The 22,045-nt window shown below is 41.0% G+C and overlaps 1 protein-coding gene across 10 annotated transcripts in view; it reads left to right on the top strand.

Annotated features, from left to right (window-relative positions):
- Positions 1 to 22,045, top strand: part of FAR2 (fatty acyl-CoA reductase 2) — a 149,934-nt gene that overhangs the window by 56,636 nt on the left and 71,253 nt on the right. For 9 of the 10 annotated variants that reach the window (XM_030041068.2, XM_030041067.2, XM_030041061.2 and 6 more), the window contains exon 2: positions 9,638 to 9,872. In XM_030041068.2, coding sequence (XP_029896928.1) covers positions 9,684 to 9,872 — 189 coding nt within the window. In that variant the 5' untranslated portion in view covers positions 9,638 to 9,683. Of the gene's footprint in view, positions 1 to 1,793; positions 1,976 to 9,637; positions 9,873 to 22,045 lie in introns of all 10 variants that reach the window. The other variant, XM_030041062.2, reaches the window with a different exon arrangement.

Genomic DNA, 22,045 nt, shown 5'->3' with positions numbered 1-22,045 from the left:
CAGCAGCTGAGCTAGCTCAACTGTTCCAAAAGTGGGGCTTGAAAGAAACACCAAAACACTTCAGTTTCCTGCTACCCTCAAATTGTATACAGGTATTCTTAAACTGGATCAATCATAGAATCATTTAGGTTGGAAAAGACCTTTCAGATCTTTGAGTCCAACCGATAACGTAGCACTACCAAGTCCACCACTAAACCATGTCATTAAGCACCACATGTACACATCTTTTAAATACCTCCAGGGATGGTGAATCAACCACTTCCCTGGGCAGCCTGTTCCAGTGCTTCATAACCCTTTCAGTGAAGAAATTTTTCCTGATACCCAATCTAAACCTCCCCAGCACAGCTGGAGGCCATTTCCTCTCATCCTATCACTAGTTAGTTGATAGATGAGACCAGTACCCACCTCGCTACAACCTCCTTTCAGGTAGTTGTAGAGAGCGATAAGGTCTCCCCTCAGCCTCCTTTGCTTTAGGCTAAACAACCCCAGTTCCCTCAGCCGCTCCTCATAAGACTTGTGCTCTAGACCCTTCATCAGCTTTGTTCCCCTTCTCTGGACACGCTCCAGCACCTCCATGTCTTTCTTGTAGTGAGGGGCCCAAAACCGAACACAGTATTCGAGGTGCAGCCTCACCAGTGCCCAGTACAGGGGAACAATCACCTCCCTGCTCCTGCTGGCCACACTATTTCTGGTACAGGCCAGGATGCTGTTGGCCTTCTTGGCCACCTGGGCACACTGCCGGCTCATATTCAGCCAACTGTCGACCAACACCCCCAGGTCCTTTTCCACCAGGCAGCTTTCCAGCCACTCTTCCCCAAGCCCAAGCAACGCTACAGGCTTGTTGTGACCCAAGCGCAGGACCCGGCGCTTGGCCTTGCTGAACCTCATACACTTGGCCTCGGCCCATCGATCCAGCCTGTCCAGATCCCTCTGTAGAGCCTGCCTACCCTCGAGCAGATCAACCCTCCTGCCCAGCTTGCTGTCTCCAAATCCAACTCTACCCACAAATACTGTAAATTATAGTGCCACTGTTTTTGATGAGGGGCAAGAACAAGTGGCGGAAAAGGACAGAAAATCTTCAAATACTGTGCTAAGAGATGGCGGATGCTAATACAAAGTTCTCAACTGAAATATCTAAAAGAAAATAAAGGTGCCAGACGACCCTGATATCACAGAGAGATTTGTAGACTTTTGACTTAATCACTGAGAGAACCTCCCTTTCACAATGCTGAGATGCAGTGTGATCAGTGTGCAATGGGTATGGCAAGGGTTTTGATTTAGGGGTTTGGGAAAGGACTGCTGGTTGTAGAAATCCCAGTCACAGCTAAAGGAGAAAGAGCAAGGTGATAATGGCTGTGAAGAGTGAGTTAGCGGAAAGAGAAGGGGATGGATCGCCTGCAGAAATGCTCTGATGTAGGATGTCTGCATATAATTATTCTAAGGCAGAGCAAAAACTCTCTTCTAGTCCTCATCTATGCACAGTACCTAAGCTTTGATCTTGCAACCTGCTCAATGGCCTTGCAAGAACTAGCTCTAAGCTGAAAAAAACGGACAGTGGGCACAGTCACTGACCTGCATAACACAGAAAGCCTGCAGAAGCCGTTCCTTTGATGTCTTTGGGAGCTGCTGTTCTTACCAGTAGGCTACCTAAACAGGAGTAAGGCAGAATACATCCATTTTTGAACTACTGAGAAATATTTGTTCTTTAAAATCCCATATCACATATGTAGGTATGTCCTTAGCACAACTGCCCCGTCTTAGCAATAAAACACTTACGGGCTTGTTTTCTTCAGTTTTAGAAAGAGCATAGTGAGGCTGAGAGAGACTAAGAGGTTTCACTGAAAAATCAAGAGGTTGCTCCTGGATGTCATTATATTGGTGGCCCTTCTGCTTCATTCATTCTCCTCTAATTCTTAATGGTGGTCAAACAGTTTGGACTACTTAAGAGAGTCAGCTGATCTGTGAAGCTGTACAGGTAATGCTTAAGCAACGATCAAATCTTGAAATTCAAGTTGTTGTCCTACATCTGGGTCTTGTTCTGCAGGCAGACGTCTAGCCCAGGAGCCACAACTCCCAGTGCTTTCCAAAGGATCGAGAGTTCCTGTCTGCATGTAATGTAACGTTCAGCAGTTCGCAGGATCTGGCTGTGCACGCTGCTGGTTGTCTCTAGCTCTTAATTATGCTGTCACACTGCACTGTCTCTTTAGATTTAACTGTTATAAATTGAAATGGATTGCAAAACTGGTGTCATTTTTCAAGTCATGAAGGGTTTCCGGGAGCAATGAGAGTTTCTCCTTGCTTGTCGCTACTTGGGTATGCTGTTATGGAATTGAGTTGGTAATGTTGGCAAACAAAAAGTGACTTGAAATATATTAGCTGGAGAAAAGTGATTTAACCTTCAGGCTGCTAGCAACAGCATTTATATTTGGTGTAAATTGCTTGGAGCAAAATCTCTTTTGTAAAGAGGATTATCATCAGGAGTTCAGTCTGGCTGTGAATGTGCCCATCTTTGAATCACAGGATTTTATTTCTTTGCACTCTATTAGCATCTATAGTGCCTGTACAAAGGATGGATTATGACCTTCTTTTTAATTCTGTAGCTGAGTGAGAGAAGGTTCATTTTTGCCAGTTTGTTATCGTTGTTAAGTTGTTAGTGCTATTAAATAACTATGGAAGTTTAGCAAGCCATGAGGATCTTTTCCTTTGTCTCTGGATCAGCCATTTTAACATCCTCTTTGCTTCATTTTCTGCCATCAGTGAAATCTCCCCTATCTCTTCCCAAACATCATGTACTGCACAAATCTTTGTGCCTAAAGACCTTTGAAAATATATTATGTAACTTTAGTGCATCATTGTTGGTACTATCTGCTGGGTTGCGTTAGCAGCACTGCTGTCAAAAATGTTGTGCAGTGTTGAACTTATAGCCTTTTTCTGTTCTGAGTCACTGTTATTTATCACTGAAAACGCAGAAAATCTTTTAAACGTAAAGGCTCAAATCTAAGCTAATTCATGTTAATCCCAGCTGAAACGTTGGTCATTGCAGTGGAACTACCCTGATTGTGAGTTTGGCCCAGTAAATCAAATCAATGGAGCCGAGTGACATAAACTTCCTCCCAGTGTTACTGAGGAGCCAGGAGTTAAGTCACTATGATGAAAAGCAGGTCACTTCTTCAGCTATTGCTAGCGTGCATGGTGTGGGACTCTGCTCTGTGACTCGTAAGGCCACAGCATGCTTTATTACTTCCAGATGTCCTGGGGCTAAAAATAATCTGTGAAATCTCTGAAGCAAAGCCTGGTGCTCAACAAAACCTTGATATCCACATAAAGTATCTTAAATGACAGAGCATACACAACTAATGCACCTGCATGCACCTGAGATTTCACTGCGAATTGACAGACACTGTTATATCCCACGTCTCTAGTGCCAGCACATAAATGAAACATGCAGATGCATATTGCATTTTCCTTTGTCTCTTTAATTTTTATTCTTTAAGCATGGAATGGAGCATTCTGCTACTTCAGGAATCAGAAGGTTGGAAAGTTGCTTTGTTTCAGACTGGACTTTGCTCTATGGGAGGTGGTGTGTAGGTTGAACTTGTAACACTATTCCTACCTCTTCATCCATGTACACACTCTCCTTGGATTATACTGATTTGCTTCAAACCATACAATTGTATATATGTTAGCGTTGGAGGAAAACTGCTCCTTCTTCAAGTATCCACCTCTACTGGCCACCAAAGTGAAAAGATCAGGTGGTTCCTGCTGCAGTCATAGTCATGGGATTGTTTACTTGCTGATGATTAACTAACAAGAAATTATACACAAATGTTTTCAGGCAAAGAAAACATATTAGAAAGAATTGCTTTTATGTATTGTAATTACATGCGTAGTTTGTGGAGTCTCTGTCACACATCCTGGGGCAAAAAATAAAAAAAGAAAATAATTATATGAAGATACATTGTTGAGGCATCCCCAGTGTTCAGTCCATTTTAAACTCATAAAATAATTAATAGACTGAGGAAGCAAATTGATGAGATTGAAATAGTCTGTGACCACTTTATATTGCTTCTTCTGACCTCAGCTGTACAAGTGCTCTGAAGTGACAGAGGAATTTTTCTTTCTCTGTGTGTCCCAGGTTAATTATGACTCCTCCAGAATCCTGATTAGACTGTCTTATGTATGATTAGATATTTGTACCCAGGATTAAAAATTTATATTCAGAAAGTGGCCAAAAATTATTTTATCTTAAAGGACTCTTGGTGTCTGTAGCTTTGTTTCAAAAAATGTTGTCATTAATTGTAATTTTAGTCGAAGCTGGTTCATTACATTTAATATGATGTCTGAATGACTCATCTGAACAGTCTGACCCTTTTGTTTACAGAAATTACATTCCTGCATAAAGTTGTGAAAATGTACCAGATATGAGAAAACTTATCAAAACCAGACTAAGTAGAAAGAGATGACAGAGAGGCCGGTTGTGAATCTAGATGTATATTTACAGGCATACAGTCCTTTGGTCTAGCACAAATCTAATATTTTTTTTTTTTCATTCTATTCTGTTGAGTTGAAAAGGCAAATATCTCAACAGATAAGCTTCTGAAATGGCCGCTGTCCTAGTTGAGTAGGGCATGGAAATCTTAGTAGGGGTCCAGACCCTAGTGAAATATTAACGTGCTCCAGTCTATCCATCCTTCATTGCTCGTGCTCCATTTTGCCATCTCTCGTTAATGCTCTGCAGCCATGGACCTGCCCTGGGCAGCGGCAGTAGCAGCAGTCAATGAAGTTCAGATATACATTTCCCTTCCCATGGATATGGCTTTGATAGCAGTCTAACTCTTGGCATTACACCATTGTAATCTGAATGCAGATTTGGCATCATTGAAGTATGTGGAAGATGAGGACAGTGTATTAGTAGCTTTGTTAAGTATCAGCTCAATTGTATTTGCTCTTGGTGGAGGAAAGTTCTTTACTCTTCGGTTGAGGATATGAGGGTTTTCTTTTGCAGGAGGAAAGTATCAGGTTGGTAGGATTCCCACCTTTCCCTTTGCTTCTCCTTTGGCATATGCCCCCGGCACAAGATCATGGCTTTCTTTGCAATGCAGCGCTGTAGATCATCCTTTATGTCTGATCCAGAGGTGGCTGTTACAGGCATCAGTAACAGAGCTTTACCCTTAAAGCAGCTTGTGTACTTATGTCTGCAGAGATGCTCAGTGTGATTCCTGGCTGGCTGTCCAAAAGGTGGTTCTTTCACACTACGGTCGGAGATGAGTCAGCATCAGTGAGATGTGTACTGCTGCAGAGATGCTGCATTCAGTAATTCAGATGGCATCAGTGATTACTTTCCTGCTTTGATTAGTGCCTAAATGCTCAGAGTTGCCTGTAATTACTCACTTGAATTGGGCTTCAAGAAGCCCTTGTGTGGGCTTTTCTGCACAATTCAGTGGCTTTCTCTCCTCCGCTCAGTTTTGGAAGAGTCAGGACCCTTAGGCTCTGAAATAGCCTTTTCTTCCTTCACCTCAATAAGGGTCAACTCACTGCAACTGCTGACCACGGTTCAGACTTTGAATAGTTTTGTCTTACCAGACGCTTAATCCCTTGCAGCTTAATTGACTGGGAAATAGTTAATGCCCAGTATTGACTGTTTATTCCTTAAAATCAAAAACAAAGTTTAAGCTTCTGCAGGAAACATCTTTTCTTCATTTGACTGAGTGTAAAAAGTCAAAAAGCATGCATATAGTTCTCTCTATTTTGAAGTAGACATCCAAAGGGTCAGGTCAGTAGGCATTACATGGATCACACCCTTTGACCTTAGAAATCCTCTGGTTCCTTAAAATCTCCATACCTTCTTCAGTACTTCCTTTACAAAGGCCAAGCAAAATCAATTAAAACAGAGAAGAATCAATTTTGTTATAAAATCACACTCTTAAAAAACCCAAAGATGGTTCTGAAAAATAAAAAAGTCAAGTCAAGACTAAGTTGAAAGGAAAATCCCTTGGCAATCCTGAATAAACTAGAATCTGCTTTTGAATTTGGAACCTAGTAAAAGCCTCTTTAAATTTGCTTGGATAGTGGAGATTCAGGGATCTGTCTGAACATAGAAGATTGCAGCATTGTGGCTTTTGTGTCATGATCTCAAAATATCAGTTCGTTTGTACACATTAAACAAATACACAGATTTTCTTTGCTGGTAATTAGCATGACATCAGGTGGTTACAAGATTATTGTATTTTCTTCTAAAGCTAACCCAGGAAAGGGGAAAAAAGTACTGCAAGCGGACACAAATCCGATCTTGCAATAAGCAAACACCATCTCATTCCTCATGGCTTTTCATTGTGGATGAGGCCCTCAGCAACTGGATCCAACTCTGAAATTGGCCCTGCAATCTATCCGCTGCCTGACTTGGACTACTTTATTACAGAAAAAAGAAAGGATGTGATTTTTCTTACCTTTTCTTTTAAACCTATAGGGTTAAGCTAATAATCAAGAGGAACAGCAGATTGCCTTAGAAGTTCAGTTTTTCTGTGGCTGTGTTTGGTGCTTCCATTTTCATCATACCAGAATGGTTTGGGAGATGCAATTGTTTTCCTGACTTTTTGGAGTCAAATGTTCAAAATGGTGTCAGACTACATGGGGAAAAACTGTCAATTATGTGTATGTAGTCCTTGCCAGAAATACTTAATGAAATGTGGCTGCACAGCCAATTTTAGGGATGCTTTCAAGTACTGTGCTATTTTCATTTTTTTTTTTTTTTTTTTTTTTTTTTTTACTATTCTAGCAGGCATTGAATGTCTGACCAAAACAAATGAAGCCCCATTTGGGTAACTCAAACAGAGAACCCACATGAAACAACATAATAAATTGATGTCCGCATTTGGAAATCTCAACAGTTATTTTTACAGGAGTCTACAACTATAATGCAAAGCACTAATGTTTAGCAGTGCAGGTTGGAAATGTTCTCTACAACTGAAGTGTGGGAAGAGAGTTAATTCCTGTTAAACACTGTGGCAATCTCCAAGTTTGTGGTGCAAAGTACTTTATAAATGTACCATTTTTCTAGCAGAATATTAGGTGATGTTAGGTAGATATGATCTTCGGAATACGAGTTCAAAGCAAGTATCCAGTGACTGGAAGTGGTCTTCCATTTCACCTTTTTGTTTCCTTATGTCCAGTATAATTTGTATGGCCTCTAGTGACCAAGGACTTCTTTCATTAATTTTGCTGCTTTGCAGGACATGTGTCGTACCAAATTCTTTAAGTCTTTTGTCACCTCCATCTTCATCCGGCTAAACTAATATCTACTTTTGGACTCACACACACTTTTGCACACTTCCAGGTTCTGCAAGTTCCTGTCTTCCAATATCACTCAGTTTTTCTGAACCTGAATGAGATGTGACATTTTGTTATAAATAGGATTAATAGTTTAACCTGTTTGTTTAACTTCCCAAGTGGCCAGCTCTTTAATAAGAACAGGTTTTAATAGGCCTAGCCGAGCCTGCTACATTCATTTAAATTGTAATCTAGGCCATATCTGAAAGTAGGCTAATACCCGAATTCACTGAGCCAGAATACCCACAGCTATTAATTTGTAAAATAGTGTCCCTCAGAAGTTATTCTGCTTGACCCAGTTTCTAAATTGGATGGCACACCTGATGATTTGTTATGGATAAAGAAATTTGGGGATTTTCATTTGTTTGATGCTATGGACTGCAGTCCCAGGCAGCACTGGGAAAGAAGAGCAGTATTTTGTTGGACTTGAGTCCCTACTTTATGTGTCTGTGTCCATTAGAAATATACATTCAACGTTTCCAAGCAGCAGTACAGTGATTGTGAAAACTGGCAGATTGGTAGGAATGCAAAGTCAGGTCTGGGTAGATGCACCAGCTGTAGACCCGGATACCGACAGCAGATTGACACAGACTGTGGATCACTTTTCACTGTTGTGAGTGGTAACGCCTTGGGGATCGCAGTCCAGCCGAGCACATTCCTGAGTGTTGCAATGAACACAGTACACCTTGTAAGGGTTGATCTGTGGTGCTTCTCTTGATTCACATAGCTGGTGGTCAGTTTTCTGGGGTAAGATTCCTCACTCCATCCTGAGGAAGGAATGTGCTGTAGGACAAACTATATTTCTCTCATGTTCCCATGCGGTGAAGGGAATTTAACCTACCATCACATGTAGCCAAGGTTCTTACAGTACTTTAAACCCTTTGGTGTTGTTCATTTGTGTTGGTCCAAGCCAAGGACTCATTATACAAGATGTTTCTGTATGAAGGCTTGCGGTTTTTGCTCTAAGTTAGGCCTTCCCTGTCCCTGAATGGTTTACTAGGTTTCAGAAATGCAAAAGGGTTGATGAGAGCAGGGAATCTTGGAAGACTGCAAAAATGCAGCAAATGCTGTATTTCTGTTTTGATGTATTTGCGTTTTATTAACATGCAGTTGACTCGTCATGTGAGAAACTTGAAATGGCCAACAGTGTTTCTGAAGCTTCTGCGGGAGGAAGAGGTTTTTCTGGGGTACCTGAAGATCATTGTCCTGGTTCTTGAATACTTGATCGGCAGCGTTCTACTGTTCTTGTTTCTTTTTCTTTCAAAGTTAGTAAGCTTTTTTCAAAACATCGATTTATATTTTTCATGAGCCTTCCCCCTGCCATGTAAGTGGTTTTTGCATGCTGTGATCTGCAGCACTTCAAAGATAGGAGGGTTTTCTTTCCTTCCGTTAGTCTAACAGAGAGAGGGGCTGTACTAAGAGGATTCAGTCCATCCTTGTTTGTCATTTAATCAACTTAAAGTTTGAATCGGGATGGCTGGGGACATGTAGGCCTGAAACCATTGTATCTAATTAAAATACTTAACTGGGACACTTCATGTGGGAGCCTAGTCATGTCAGCCCCCTTATATAGTCAATGGATCTCCAAAGGGCAGTTCGAACAACTTAAACTCTCCAGAGCAAGCATATGACATCTACGTTCCTTAGAGTCAAACGGGATGAATTTTGGCCTTAACAGCCAATAGTGGGTGATGACCTACACACAGGAGCATGGTGTTGCAGAGCAATGTCATTGCACTATATCTTCTGTGAAGAAGAGCTTTCTTCATGGTTTTATTCCAAGTCAAGACAACAGGAAAAGACTGAGCACATTGCTGAGCGATAGCTGACAAGAAATGCAACAGCTTGGCACAGTGGAATTAAAGTGGAAAACACAGCATTTGTACCTGCAGTGTTTGTGAGGAGATCTGTTTCTACTTTGTCTTGTAGGGATAACTGCATATCTTCATGGCTGCCACTTCACAGTGTAGGAGATAAATGCTATTCAACACTGCAGTGAGCATCTACTGCTAGGAGTCTCAGACAGCACAAGTTATGTTCTAAATGGTGACTGCTGGGTGCAGCTGTGGTATAATACGGAGAATAACGCTGAGCTTGATTTTTTAAGCTTCTCGGATTAACCTTTTTAATTTTTGTGGTTTATTTTCATAATAAAGCCTTTTTAAAAAATCATCTTTTAAATTGCCATTGACTGAACTAATGTGAGCTGCTACAGCTGACTAGGAAAGGTTATTTCAGACTGTAGCTCCCAAATAACTGATCTATGTCTTGACTCAAAAGCCCTTAAAGCTTTGTTTCTGCATCTTCTCAGGTACCTCCTGCAGGAAGTTAAAGGGAGGACAGAACAAGAAAGCACCATGTCTTCAGTCTCAGCTTATTACAATGGAAAGACCGTACTTATCACAGGAGCTACAGGTTTCATGGGCAAAGTACTGGTGGAAAAGCTTCTGCGCTCCAGCCCTGAAGTGAAAGCAGTTTACATACTTGTCAGGCCAAAGGCTGGACAATCAATGCAAGAGAGAGTGGCCAACATGTTGAAATGCAAGGTAAGTTTCTATATTTTATTCTAGAGTCTAATCTGAAATCCATTTAGCTGGGTGAAGCAAAGGACTTCTGTTAAAGAACAAAATACCATCTTCTGCTGTAACTGTTGTATATTTTCGTTGTGTCTAAAACAAACAAACAAATTGTACATGAATGAACCTGGATCTGTCTGATTTTGATAGGTGATGCAGCATTTTACACTGTAGTGATGTAGTTGTTTTTCTTCCTTTTTGCATTGCTGTTTGTTGAGAATTATTTTTTTCAAAAGCATGTTAACTTAGCAAATTTCCTTTTTGCAAGAAGAACAGCATTTTGCTTTCATGAACTCTTTTCCTTCCCCCACTTTCAAAACTTAATATTCGAACATTAGCATTCAAAAATAAAGCTGAGTGTGAGCCCATCACACCCTACTCCTTGCCCTTACTGGAGCATTAAATTCGTTTCATAAGACTAAGCCTAGTGGCAATGTATAGTGGGGCAGTGCATTGCTGCAGTACGCTAGGGCATCTGCCATCTTCTGATGTCAGCTCCAGTTTAACCTTATTTATGAAGTGATAAAATGCTGCTGCATTTGAAAAGGGTGTTTTCCAAAGTTGCTTGCAGCAGAGCACAAAGGCTAAGAGAGACCTGAGTTGAAGACCAGACCTGTATGAGCTCCACCCATGTGGCTTGTTTCTGTTGAACTTTTAGCTTGCCGCCCCGGTGAGGAAATCCAGTTCTCTAGTGTCAAGAAGGATGTCAAAGCCCTTTGCTGCATTTAATGTAAAGATTTGTAAATAGAAACGGCTAGACCAGTTATCTAGAGTGGACTTGGCCTGAGGACCTCAAGGTCCTCAGGAGCTGAGGCCAGTGGTGAGGTCATGAACTTGCTCCGACTCCTCTAGCTATGGTAAGTGCCAGAGTTCAAGCCGACGCTAACTGCTAGTGTGAATTTGTACATAGCTGATGTGAAATGAGGGGAAAGGACAGATCTGACCCTAGTAGGCAAGGAATTACTTGGAATTAATGTGAGAAATGTCAACATATCTCTAGAGTGTTGGTCTAAAGCTTTGAACAAGACTTGACTGGAAAAGTACTCCTCCCCCTTCTACTGGAGTTAGAGGTAAAATAGGTCTATAGATAACTTACTTAGCAATAAATAAGTCTGGGAGAAGGCATGCATTTTTCCTCCTAATGTTTTGAGGCATCAAACTAGAAAAGTCTTAAGTATGTCCAACACAGAGTTTGATTTTTTTTTTTTTTTTTTTTTTTGGTGTGTTTTCAACAGAGGGTAGGTTATTTTCACGTTCAGGAAAATTTCTGAGGGATATAAGAGGAAAATATTGCATTGGTTGCTTTTTGCAAGTCTGTCAAGTGCAGAATTTTTCATTACTTTTCCTTTTAATGAACACTTTTCAGCTGTTTCTACAGCTTTCATCACTGAAGACTGTGGGTAATGGTTTTCATCATCAAACAACAAAATCCCAAATGTGGTGTGTTTGCATGGTTTTTTGCCCCTCCCCCCCCCCCCTTTTTTTTTCTTTTTTAAACCACTAAGAAAATGACAAACCTAGCTATTTTTCAGGACTTCTATAAGCTTTGTTTGCATTTTATGTATAAATATTACTGGCTTATCTCTTCAGTTGGCCAACACAGCTTAGTGTTGTTAGCTCTAGGTGAGGTTCCCCAGTAGGTGTTTTATTGTTGCAGCTGTACTAGATGTACCCTTTTTTCTCCTAGCATGTGTCAGCAGTTTTAGACATGCCAAAAGCAAATAGGACTTGATAACCTCTCCTTGAACCTTTGACAGCCTGCTTCAGTGTGTTTCAATGAACAAAAGAAGGAGGCAAGTCTCTAAGGTAGGCTGCTGCGGCCTTGAAATAAAAACTCTAGGAGTATGCTCACAACTCATTCAGGTCCCCTCAAGGAAGAAGGTGACTTTTTTGATGCTGATCTTTTTAAAATAAAGCAAAAATACTTCCCTAAGGCAGAAACCCAACTGTTCAAAGGTTATTTCCATGTGAAAACATTGACAACCTTTGTTTTTTTCTAGATGTGAAACTGTTAATTCCAGCAACTGGTAATTTCATGGCAGACGAAGAGGGCAAGAAACATTATTCTTAACACTTTTGCAGATTGTTTCCAGTTACATTTGCTGTATGCCTTTAAGCCACGTAATCAGTCATTCACAATCTAGAGACTACACTTTCATTTACAGTTGTGGTTTGCATTCTTCAGTTTGGGAAACACCTGAGCTATATAACAAATAAAAATGCAGCAAAAGCTTACTCCAAGTCTTAAGGCAACATTTGCATTTGACACTCCTGATCATAATCACTGATGAAGAATGCATACATTTGAGTAAGCACAGGAAAATTCAGAATAAAATCACTTCTCTTCCTTACGTGTACATATATAATTTCTAATCCCTACTGCATAATTATTCTTTTCCCCCACAAACTGTTGGATTTAATGCAATACAGTATTGCTATCTGGTTTTAGGTGAAAATAATTTATTTCTACTGTTGTATTCTACCCTATGTAATCTTCTCTACTGACTGATTACACATTCACTTTGCAAGTAACTCTTTCTTCTTTTACATTATGCTTTGACCCAGTATTATCCTCTGGAATTTCTCGTTTTCACATCCAGAAGGGAAGTATCCCATGGAACAGAGGGATAGAGAAAAACAGGTTGCCAACTTCTAAATATTCTAAACAAACAGATAAAGGTAGTATTTGGGATGAAATAAGATGAAAGCAGAGAAGTAGATTGGCAGGAATTAGTTGCACTGCATAATGCTTAGGTCCTTCAGGTAAGGTGCTCTGGGGACTCCTGATTTTTTTATAGTACTTAACAATATTAGAAAAGAAATTGCCTGTAATTTTTGATCTCTCTTCATATATCTCTGTGAAATTTTAGTGGTTTCTATCATTATATCTACAGGGGCTTAAACTTTGAGGTGTCACATTTGTGAACTGTCTTGTTCACAGTGTGTACATGTGAATATGCTGAAAGATGACTCCTTTTAAATAAAAAAGCAACTGTAAGTTACAAAAGGGTGCTGAGGTGTGAAGGGGCAAAATACCTTGGTTTATGCTTTTCAATGTTTATTACATGCAATTTTTCAAACTCAATGCAACATGAAGAGTAATTATAAAAAATAATTTGGGCAGAAATCCAGAATTCTTCCACTGTATTCTGGAGTAGCTGAACACATGGCATTGAAATGTAATATAATGCTGGTTTTCCTCAGATCTTGTAAAATTAGTTTTACATGAAGATGCGTTATTGCATTAATAAGAAATGTATAATGAACAGATACTCAATTATCTCAGCATCAACTCCAGAATGAGCATGTGCAATGAGGAATGTGTGGTGCTTGGTGACCTTGCCTATTTATGAAAGGAGATGTTCTATTTTCCAGCAGCGAGTCCCTAAGGGAATCAAGCTATTACCCTGTGCTTAATGAAATGCCATGTCTGCATGGCACGGGGCGCAGCTGTTACACAAAACCCCAAATTTCAGTATTGGCTTCACCCCGGATGTGTCCGTCGATGTGGATCACAAGGCAAAGCTTTACAGTGCTGTTTACTCATTAGTTGATGGGAGGTGTATATTTATCAGAGGTAGGGAATTGTTTCAAGGAGTATTGTTTGTTGTCTGATCCCTCCGTGTGCAAAAATAGGCAGGAATGCTTGGAGGGGTTGTCTCAGATTCCCTGGAGAGCTGTTACTGGGCTAACGCTGAGTCACTGGTTGTAGCTTTCACGGTGTCCCTGGGAGAGCAGAGCTTTTTCCATGCTCTGCATGCAGTGAACCAAGGCTGCTTGCTGCTGCCAGGCTGTTTCTCAGATCTATTTGTTCAGTGCTCCTAATTAGAAAGACCAGTTAAAGTGGGGAGTGGAAAAGACTCTTGTTAATGTCTCTGATAATTCAGAGAGAAAATGGGGAGGCTGTGAGGCTGCTGAAAATGGGGAGTAAATATTGCTGGGTCTGACCAGAAATCCTGTAAAATGCTACTGCTTTTTTCATGATGTCCACCACAGTTAAGCCTGATGCTTAACCCTTATAGTTACAGTGGATGGTACAGATAGACCTTCTCTTCCCTGCAAAGCTTTGTCTGGAACTACACATTATGATGGGACTGACCACTGAAAACAGCAGCAGTCCGGTGTTATCAGACACCTTTGCCTCTTCAGTATTTCCTTGTCAAGTATGCTACGCTTATCAGCAAATATACAGCAAGACCCTCCGGTAACCCTATAAATTTCACCAAATCATGCCAGATTTCTCTTTTTCCACCTCCGTTGACTATCCCTTTCTCCACTCCCTTGCTCATGTGTCTTGCTCATCACCATAAGCAGTAAAAGTTCTCCACGCCAAATCAGTGCAGTGTCACTCCCTCTGGAACAGCGTCCCCTAAACCTGCTGCGACCACTACAGTGGTGCATGGATCAGTACCTGGATCAGAGTAATGAGTTTTTTTGGTTGATGGAACAGGATCCCACTTGCTCAGTAAGAGGTCTGGAAACTGCTAATTGGAGTGAAACAGAGCTGAAGATGTTTTCTGGTTTAGTATTTATGTAGATTTGCCTCACTTTTGTCAGTAGATTATCAGAAATAACTCTCGTATTTGTGTACCAAAGGAACAAATCTGTCATTTTAACAAACATTTATTTCTTACTTGACCCCATGATTTGTAAACCATGTGGTAGAGAGGAGCTAAATCTTAAGGGCAGTAACATAACTGACATAAATGCAGGCAAGGGTCTCGAACCATTCTGTTCCTCTTTCCTAAGCTAACACCATCTGTTGCCTTGTTCCATTTCATTTCTTTCTCTTCTACAACTTGTGTTTCTGTTTGAAGAAGGCTGGTAAGGTTTTGCTTTATATGTTAGCAGCTAATAGCCTGCTTCCTACAGCACAAGAAAGGGCCCACAAGACAGCTGGTGCTTCCAGCAAGATAACCTTTCATACTGCACAAAAAAGAAGCCACCTTTAGTCCTGAGCTCAAGACTCACTCACATGTCCCTGGTGTCACTTTCTGCTGTTGGATGTTTGCAGCCGTGCTGCTGCTGCTGCTCCTTGGCTCTAGGCTCTGCTGGAATATGGGCATCTGGAACAAGCAAAGTGCAATGACATAGTCTTTTCTGGGTGCTGCGCCAAAGCTGCAGCCTTGTATGGTGACAGCTCCTCCTCATTTGATGGACATCCAACCAGTGTCATGACTCAGGGTGTAGAATCTCACCCGCCAGCTTGCAGCTAAGTTGGAAGATCTGGCAGGCCTACCTACTCTTTCATCTGTTCCACATGCAAAGCCATGCCTACCAGGGGCCTAATGGAGAAGCTGAGAAGCACAAAGGCCCATCTTATTATCAATTAGCATCAGCAGAACTTGGTTTCCTACAGCTCCTTTCTCTGGAAGTGCAGCTAGTTGGAAATGGCGGGGGGGTAAAATTTTTTTTTTAATGCGTACTCAGATGTCAGAGGAGAAACCATGATAAGAGGAAGGGGGAAAGAAAGGTGGTGGTTGCAATTGTGTCCTCCATTCCATCAGTCAGATAAATTCAGGCTGCAATCTGCTGAGGCAGAAAGAACGCCTTTGTGTGACTGAGACAATTCCCAGAGAAAATAGGCTCGTTGCACAGTTTTGTAGTCATAATGCAGTTTCCGTCACTACTTAATATACATGGATGCTGCACAGTAATTTAAAATTTCTCCACACACTATGTAAGTTGATCAGGGATGCATTCAGAGTTATGGATTTATAACAACCCTAAATCTTCTTTGCTGTGTGTGTTTTGTTACACTTATACGTGACTAATGACAGTATTAGAAATAACAATAACTATACTTTTCAGTATATAATGTATTTCTTTGCTAAAAATTTTCAGTGTGTCTGGTGAGTCTGATTTATCTCGCTGGCCTTTTGCAGACTGATTCCGTTTGGGATACTTTAATTTAGAAATGTTAGAAATGGAGCACCTCAGATCAATAGTCAGTTTGAAAATGCTTGCGTATTTGAAAACATGTTGCTGTGTCCATGCTCCTTTTTTTAGGGCCACAAACTTGTTCTGTAAGGTTCTATGTACATACAAAAGCAGGCATGAAAAAAATGTGGACAGGTATCTATACACCATTCTCAAAAGATTAGCTGTCATTTTTTTAATGAAGCTGGAGAGAAAATGTGGGTGACAGGATTGTGATGCAAATTAGACATCCAGGGACAGAGAGAGGAAGCAGTTAAATAAGGAGTTGGTGATATTGCTAAGAAAGAACTTATGTTTTAGTTATGAGAAGTTACAATGAACATCAAGTCATCCAAAAGGAGGGACGTCACCTAAGTTCAAAGATGGCAGAGAGAGACAGAAGTGGGTCAGGAACAGTAGAGTAAGGGGATAAGTTTATGACATAATGGTGACACCAGTGGAAATCTTAGTAATGGAGGAAAAACAGTACAGACGCGGAAGATACAAGAACAAATAAAAGGCTGCAGTAATATGAAAACTTCTGAAGAAATCCCAAAGAAACAATTAGAGGAAAAAAGAGAAGACAGCAGGTCTGCAGAGGCTATCAGAGATAACATTCAGAAAAAAAGAGTTTGTAAAAAGCATCAGAAGGAAAGTGTGAAGAGTAGGGCATTATCATTGGTGAAAGTCAGGGCAAGGAACTGGAAGAGAATGGGGTTGAGGAGCTAGATGGAGGAAGGAAGTAATGGAGGACTACAGGAGGATGTTGGTGTGGATGAGGGAGAAGAGGAAACCTTCTTTTCTCATATTGATATATGATAAATTTTATTTGCCTTATGTTGGCATTCAGGAGCCATAGTTATGCAAGCACAGGTCTTTGTCCAAAAAGTCTTTCAGTCTGAATGAAAAGCCTGGTAAGGTCATGAGCAGAAAGGTGAGAAGTAGTTTAGGGTGATCAGAGAGCCCATGGGAGTGAATCAACACCATGACTTTTGAATTATAAGAAGGATTGTGCCTGATTTAAAGCCAAAACCCTTGTGCCTGTCATATAGCCCTGTTGAATTCATCATTTCTCCTATATCAATGTGATCAGACAATGTTTTCCTGCTTATCCCAAATTTTGCTAAATACGTTAATCTTCAGTGAGCTTTTAGGAGCATGGGAGAGGAGTTTCTAGGCCTTATTTAAGACAGTCTGTAAAAGAAGTCTTTCATCTTTCACTTAGATGTTACTTTTAATTTTTTTTGTGATCAGTTATTTAAACAGCAAAGTAATTTTTTGACGAGTATCTGTTGAACAACACAGAGGTTCTTCTCTACCCCTCAGTCTTAATTGCATTGCAGAACAGAAGAAGTTAAGTATGAGAACTGCCCATCCTGTCCTCTCTTCTGTGCAATTCCTGAAAGTTATGCAGAACTAATATTTTATTTTGCAGAACAAGCTCTAAACTCTGCTTCCTTTGTCCAGTTAAGTTGTCCAGTTTCTCTCTTGCTCTCCACCTGTGTCATGACATCATGTAGACATCCCTGTGGCCTGGGTAATTCTCTGTTCCTCCCAGCCACTAACATCAAGAGTCTGAAAGAGGTACTCTTCTCCAGTTTCAGGGGAAAAGAAAGTCTCCTTCTTGTCTTCTAATTAAGATCAGTCTTTGATACTGTCACAGTACAGTAGCTATTCCCAGGAAATTTCATCCCCTATTTTAATCATTAGGGGATATGATAAAACCTCTGTAGCATCCTTTATTATATAAAAAATAATAATTCCATTCTCTGCAGTTTCAGCTAGTTTTTTATAAGCTTGAAAATGCAAATCGCTTTTGTTTCTAACTTGTTTTCACACTCCTCTCTCGGAACCTTTTCACAGGATCACAGAATTGCCGAGGTTGACAGGGACCTCTGGAGATTGTCCAGTCCAACCTCCTGCTCAGAGCAGGTCAGATAGAGCCGGTTGCCCAGGACCATGTCCAGCTGGGTTTTGAATGCCCGAGGAGGGAGACTGCACAACCTATCCGGGTACCTGTGCCAGTGCTCCATCACTCTCACAGTAAAAAAGTGTTTTCTTCTGTTCAGGCAGAATTTCATGTGTTTTCATCTTTTGCCCATTGTCTCTTGTCCTGTCACTGGATACCCCTGAGAAGAGCCTGGCTCCACCTTCTTCTTTACTCCCTGCTATCAGGTATTTATAAACATTGGTGAGATACCCCTAAGCTTTTTCTTCTGAAGGCTGAACAGTCCCAGCTCTCTTAGCGTTTCGTCATAGGAGAGCTGCTCCAGTCACTTCATCATCTTCGTGGCCCCTTACTGGACTTGCACCAGTTATGTCCATCTCTCTCTTGTGCTGGGCATTCCACAACTGGACACTGCTCTCCAGATGTGGCCTCACCAGTGCTAAATAACGGGGAAGGTTAATCATTTGGTCGTTGCTGCTGGCAGCTAAGTGTTGGTCTAATCAGTGAGGAAAACTCCATCCATGAAATCTGACTTCCAGAGCATAGATAGATTCTCTTTAACAGTAGCAACGGAGGCAGAAGGGACTGTCACCAGGAGTTTCAGAGTATTCTATAGGCCATAAGCCAAGACTGAAATACTATTTTTTCTATCTGTATGTGTTTGAAGCACAAATAAGTTATAGAATCATAGAATCATTTAGGTTGGAAAAGACCCTTAAGATCATCGAGTCCAACCGTTAATGTAACACTGCCAAGTCCACCACTAAACCATGTCCCTAAGCACCACGTCTACATGTCTTTTAAATACCTCCAGGGATGGTGACTCAACTGTTTCCCTGGGCAGCCTGCTCCAGAGCTTGACAACCCTTTTGGTGAAGAAATTTTTCCTAATTTCCAATCTAAACTTCCCCTGGTGCAACTTGAGGCCATTTTCTCTTGTCCTGTTGCTTGTTACCTGGGAGAAGAGACTGACCTCCACCTCACTACAGCCTCCTTTCGGGTAGTTGTAGAGAGTGATAAGGTCTCCCCTCAGCCTCCTTTTCTCCAGACTAAACAACCCCAGTTCCCTCAGCCGCTTCTCATAAGACCTGTGCTCTAGACCCTTCACAAAGGCATTTCCCACTGGGAGAAGCTGGGTCCCTTATTACATGGCTTCTCCTTGTACTTCTGCTTGAATCTCTCCCTGAAACATCAGGCTCTGGTCACTTACAGATGCAGTTCTCCAGTGCTATCAAAATGATTCCTGCTGATGTTGTCCTTTAAAAGCAGAACTCGTAGTACCTGCAAGCTCTAGGAAGGATTAAGACCTAATTGTGTGATGCATTGTCTTTTATTACAAGTGATACTGCTGAAATACGGGTGAGCCATGGGGTCTGCTGGTTGTCTGCTAGTCACAAGCTCTGCTAGGTGGTACAGAATACAAACCTCAGTTTTGTCACCGCCAAGGAGAGTTCACAGCTTAATGCTCCAGCTTTGCAAACTGTCTTCAGTAATTCAGCTCCTGGGGGTATTTGCAGTAGTAAAGTCAACTTGTGTTTCTCTTCTTAAAATAGACTGCAATTTTCAATTTACTCCAGTTATACATTCCTTGCAACAGGTGCACAATAAATCAGAATGAAATTAAGATTGTTTAATTGACATAAAATACTAAATGAAAAACAAGGATACAGTGCTAAATGAAACTGTGGAAGCAAGGTGAATTATTCTCGAATGAGTAACTTCTTGAAAGCAAAATGCTTCACAGTTCATTTCAAGAGCGTTTGTCTTTCATTTTGTGAATTAAAATGTTTTGGCGTCCAAACCTGCCACATCAGTTTCCTCACCTTTCACTCAAAACAGCTGTTAGAAGCGTTGATGTGGCACATCCACCGCGACCGGCAGAGTGACACTAACACTGATACTTGTCCAGGTGCTCAGGCACTTGCAAGACAAACCCAGCGTGAAGTATGGTGGCCCACCATCACTGTCTGACCAGAGGCCACCTGCCTTGCAGCCCTGCTGTGCAGAAACTCCGTCTCTCATACCAGCCTCTTATCACGAGGTGTGTGTGACCGTTGCTAGGTGTACGCACAGAAAATACGTCTCGTGCAAAGGGTCTAGCAAGATCTCTTTCTGGAGCTCAACGTTCTATGCGCCTACTTGCTTGGCTGCAACAGCAAGGAGGTTAATGGTTTCTGTCTTTCATGTCATTCTACACAAATACCCACCATCTACAGAATGATATGTAAAAGCTGGCCTTCATTTTTATCTTTACTTCTTGGTTTCATGCAACTTTTCCTTGGCCTGGACTGGAATCACAATAAATCATCAGATTTCAAAAGGGGTTTTTGGTTGGTTGGTTTTTTATTTCAGATCACTTCATGATGTTAAGTAGATCATGATCTAAACAGCAACACTTGCAGGGGAGAATACAGAGCCTCAAATATAAATGTTCCAGAAAAATCCCTCTAGCCAGTGTACGCTAATGCATGTGTTGCTAGTGCAATAAAGTAAAAAAAAAGAAAGGAGAAATCTGTTTCGTATTAGATATCTAACAAGAGACTACACACAAGTTTCAATATAAATATTCAAGTATTCTGCTATAATTTGTAAAGACATCGTGGCTAATTTTATGCAGTTCTTTGAGAACTCTGATGGTCAGGGACCTCATTTTAGCCGAGAAAAATTATGGATGAGCTTCTTACGCAGTAAACGCAAAACTGTGCTCTGCAGTCCAATTAATATATACCATTTGTATACACACAAATGCATACATATGCATAAAGGTCCTCTCTTTCAAGCTAGCAGGTTTTGTCTTATTTAATGGTGGATACGCCAAGGGATTCGTGTGTTAACGATGATGTCTGCAGTGAAGAATTCTGCCAGCTGATAAATAACAAAATAAAGAAAGGTTCAGCCCTTGAAGCAAATGAGCAGGCAGTACGTTTAGAATGATGCAATTTTAAAAACCCTCAAAGGTAAGATTTTATCTTGTCAGTAACAGCCTAGAGGTTACAGTCAGGCTGCATTTGCTACCATATGTAAAATGAAATGCGTTTTTAGTTCTCCATAAGCAGTGATATTTTGGACACTTGTAGCCTGTATCTACTTCACAATATTTTTTCTTTGATGTGCAAGGGTGTCTTACAGAAGAAGGAGGGAATCTCATCAGGGAGTTAGCAAACTAAGATTGCAGTTGAGTCACAACTTTAAAGGATCTTCATAACATTGCTTGAATTTGCATTTATGCCTATGTGCTTTCTGGTTTGCAGCCGAGGCCCAGTTCCTGAAATCAGTAGAATTTCTCTTGGTATCTTCATTTAGCTTTGGTTGAGTATCTCAGGAAGGGTGGATTTCAAAGAGGTGATGGGCCCAAATAAGTATTTACAGTTGTCCTTTCAGTTCTATGTCATTGTGTTGGTTTTTCTTTTTGTTCCGGATAATTTTGTTTCTTACAGGAAAAAATGCGTGTATGAGTTTGATTTCACTGCCAATATTTCAACTTCAGATGATGGCGACTTAAACATAGTAAGAAGTGCTTGATACAGGAATGCAAATGCAGTTAATGACTCTTCTATATTTGGGAAACCATTCCTACCTGACTCCAGCCTAAAAGCCTTCGAGGATAGGCAAGCCAGACAGTTTCTGGGTTTGGAAGCTGCCAAAACCAGGAAGCAATGGTTTCATTTGTACTCCTGACTCTCATCCACTTCTTTTGCCCATGTGATTGCATCTGAACTTGGCCTCGTGTGTCAAGTTGGAAATGGAAATAGTATCCTAATATTAGATTTTCGCAAGTGAGTAAAGGCAAGATTTAGATTGTCTACTCCACAACGTTCACTTTTATGCTAGTCAGAGATCTCTCCATCCAGAAAATCATCCCTTTTTGGATGTTGGTTTTCCTGCCAGCAGAAAGCTTTCAGCATCACCACCACTGCTGTCTGCATATGCTAAGTGGTTAAGTCAAGGAAGCGAGAGTGCGTGCATTAGAGGTATGGAAGAAACGTGGCGCAGGGGAGAGTGATTGTAAAGAGTTCAGCATGGCATTTTCAAAGAGGACAGGAAAAGTACAAAGAGCATTGAAGAGAAAAGCTCCACTCCACAGGCTTGAGAGTTTACATCAGTAACAGAAATCAGAGCTATTTCCCAGCAGCTTTTGCTGGCATCGAGAAAGATGGAGCGACATCATTAGAGAAGTCCTGTTGGGCATCCTTTGTAACCCTCCGATTTCTCCTGTATCCTGGTTTTGCTCAGGCACACAGGAGAGCTGAGCTTTTAGGCAGCTGCACAGCATGCT

This window comes from Aquila chrysaetos, chromosome 17 (genome assembly GCF_900496995.4).
Source record: "Aquila chrysaetos chrysaetos chromosome 17, bAquChr1.4, whole genome shotgun sequence".
NCBI classification, from domain to species: Eukaryota; Metazoa; Chordata; class Aves; order Accipitriformes; family Accipitridae; genus Aquila; species Aquila chrysaetos.
This window is presented reverse-complemented; position numbering and strand designations above follow the sequence as displayed.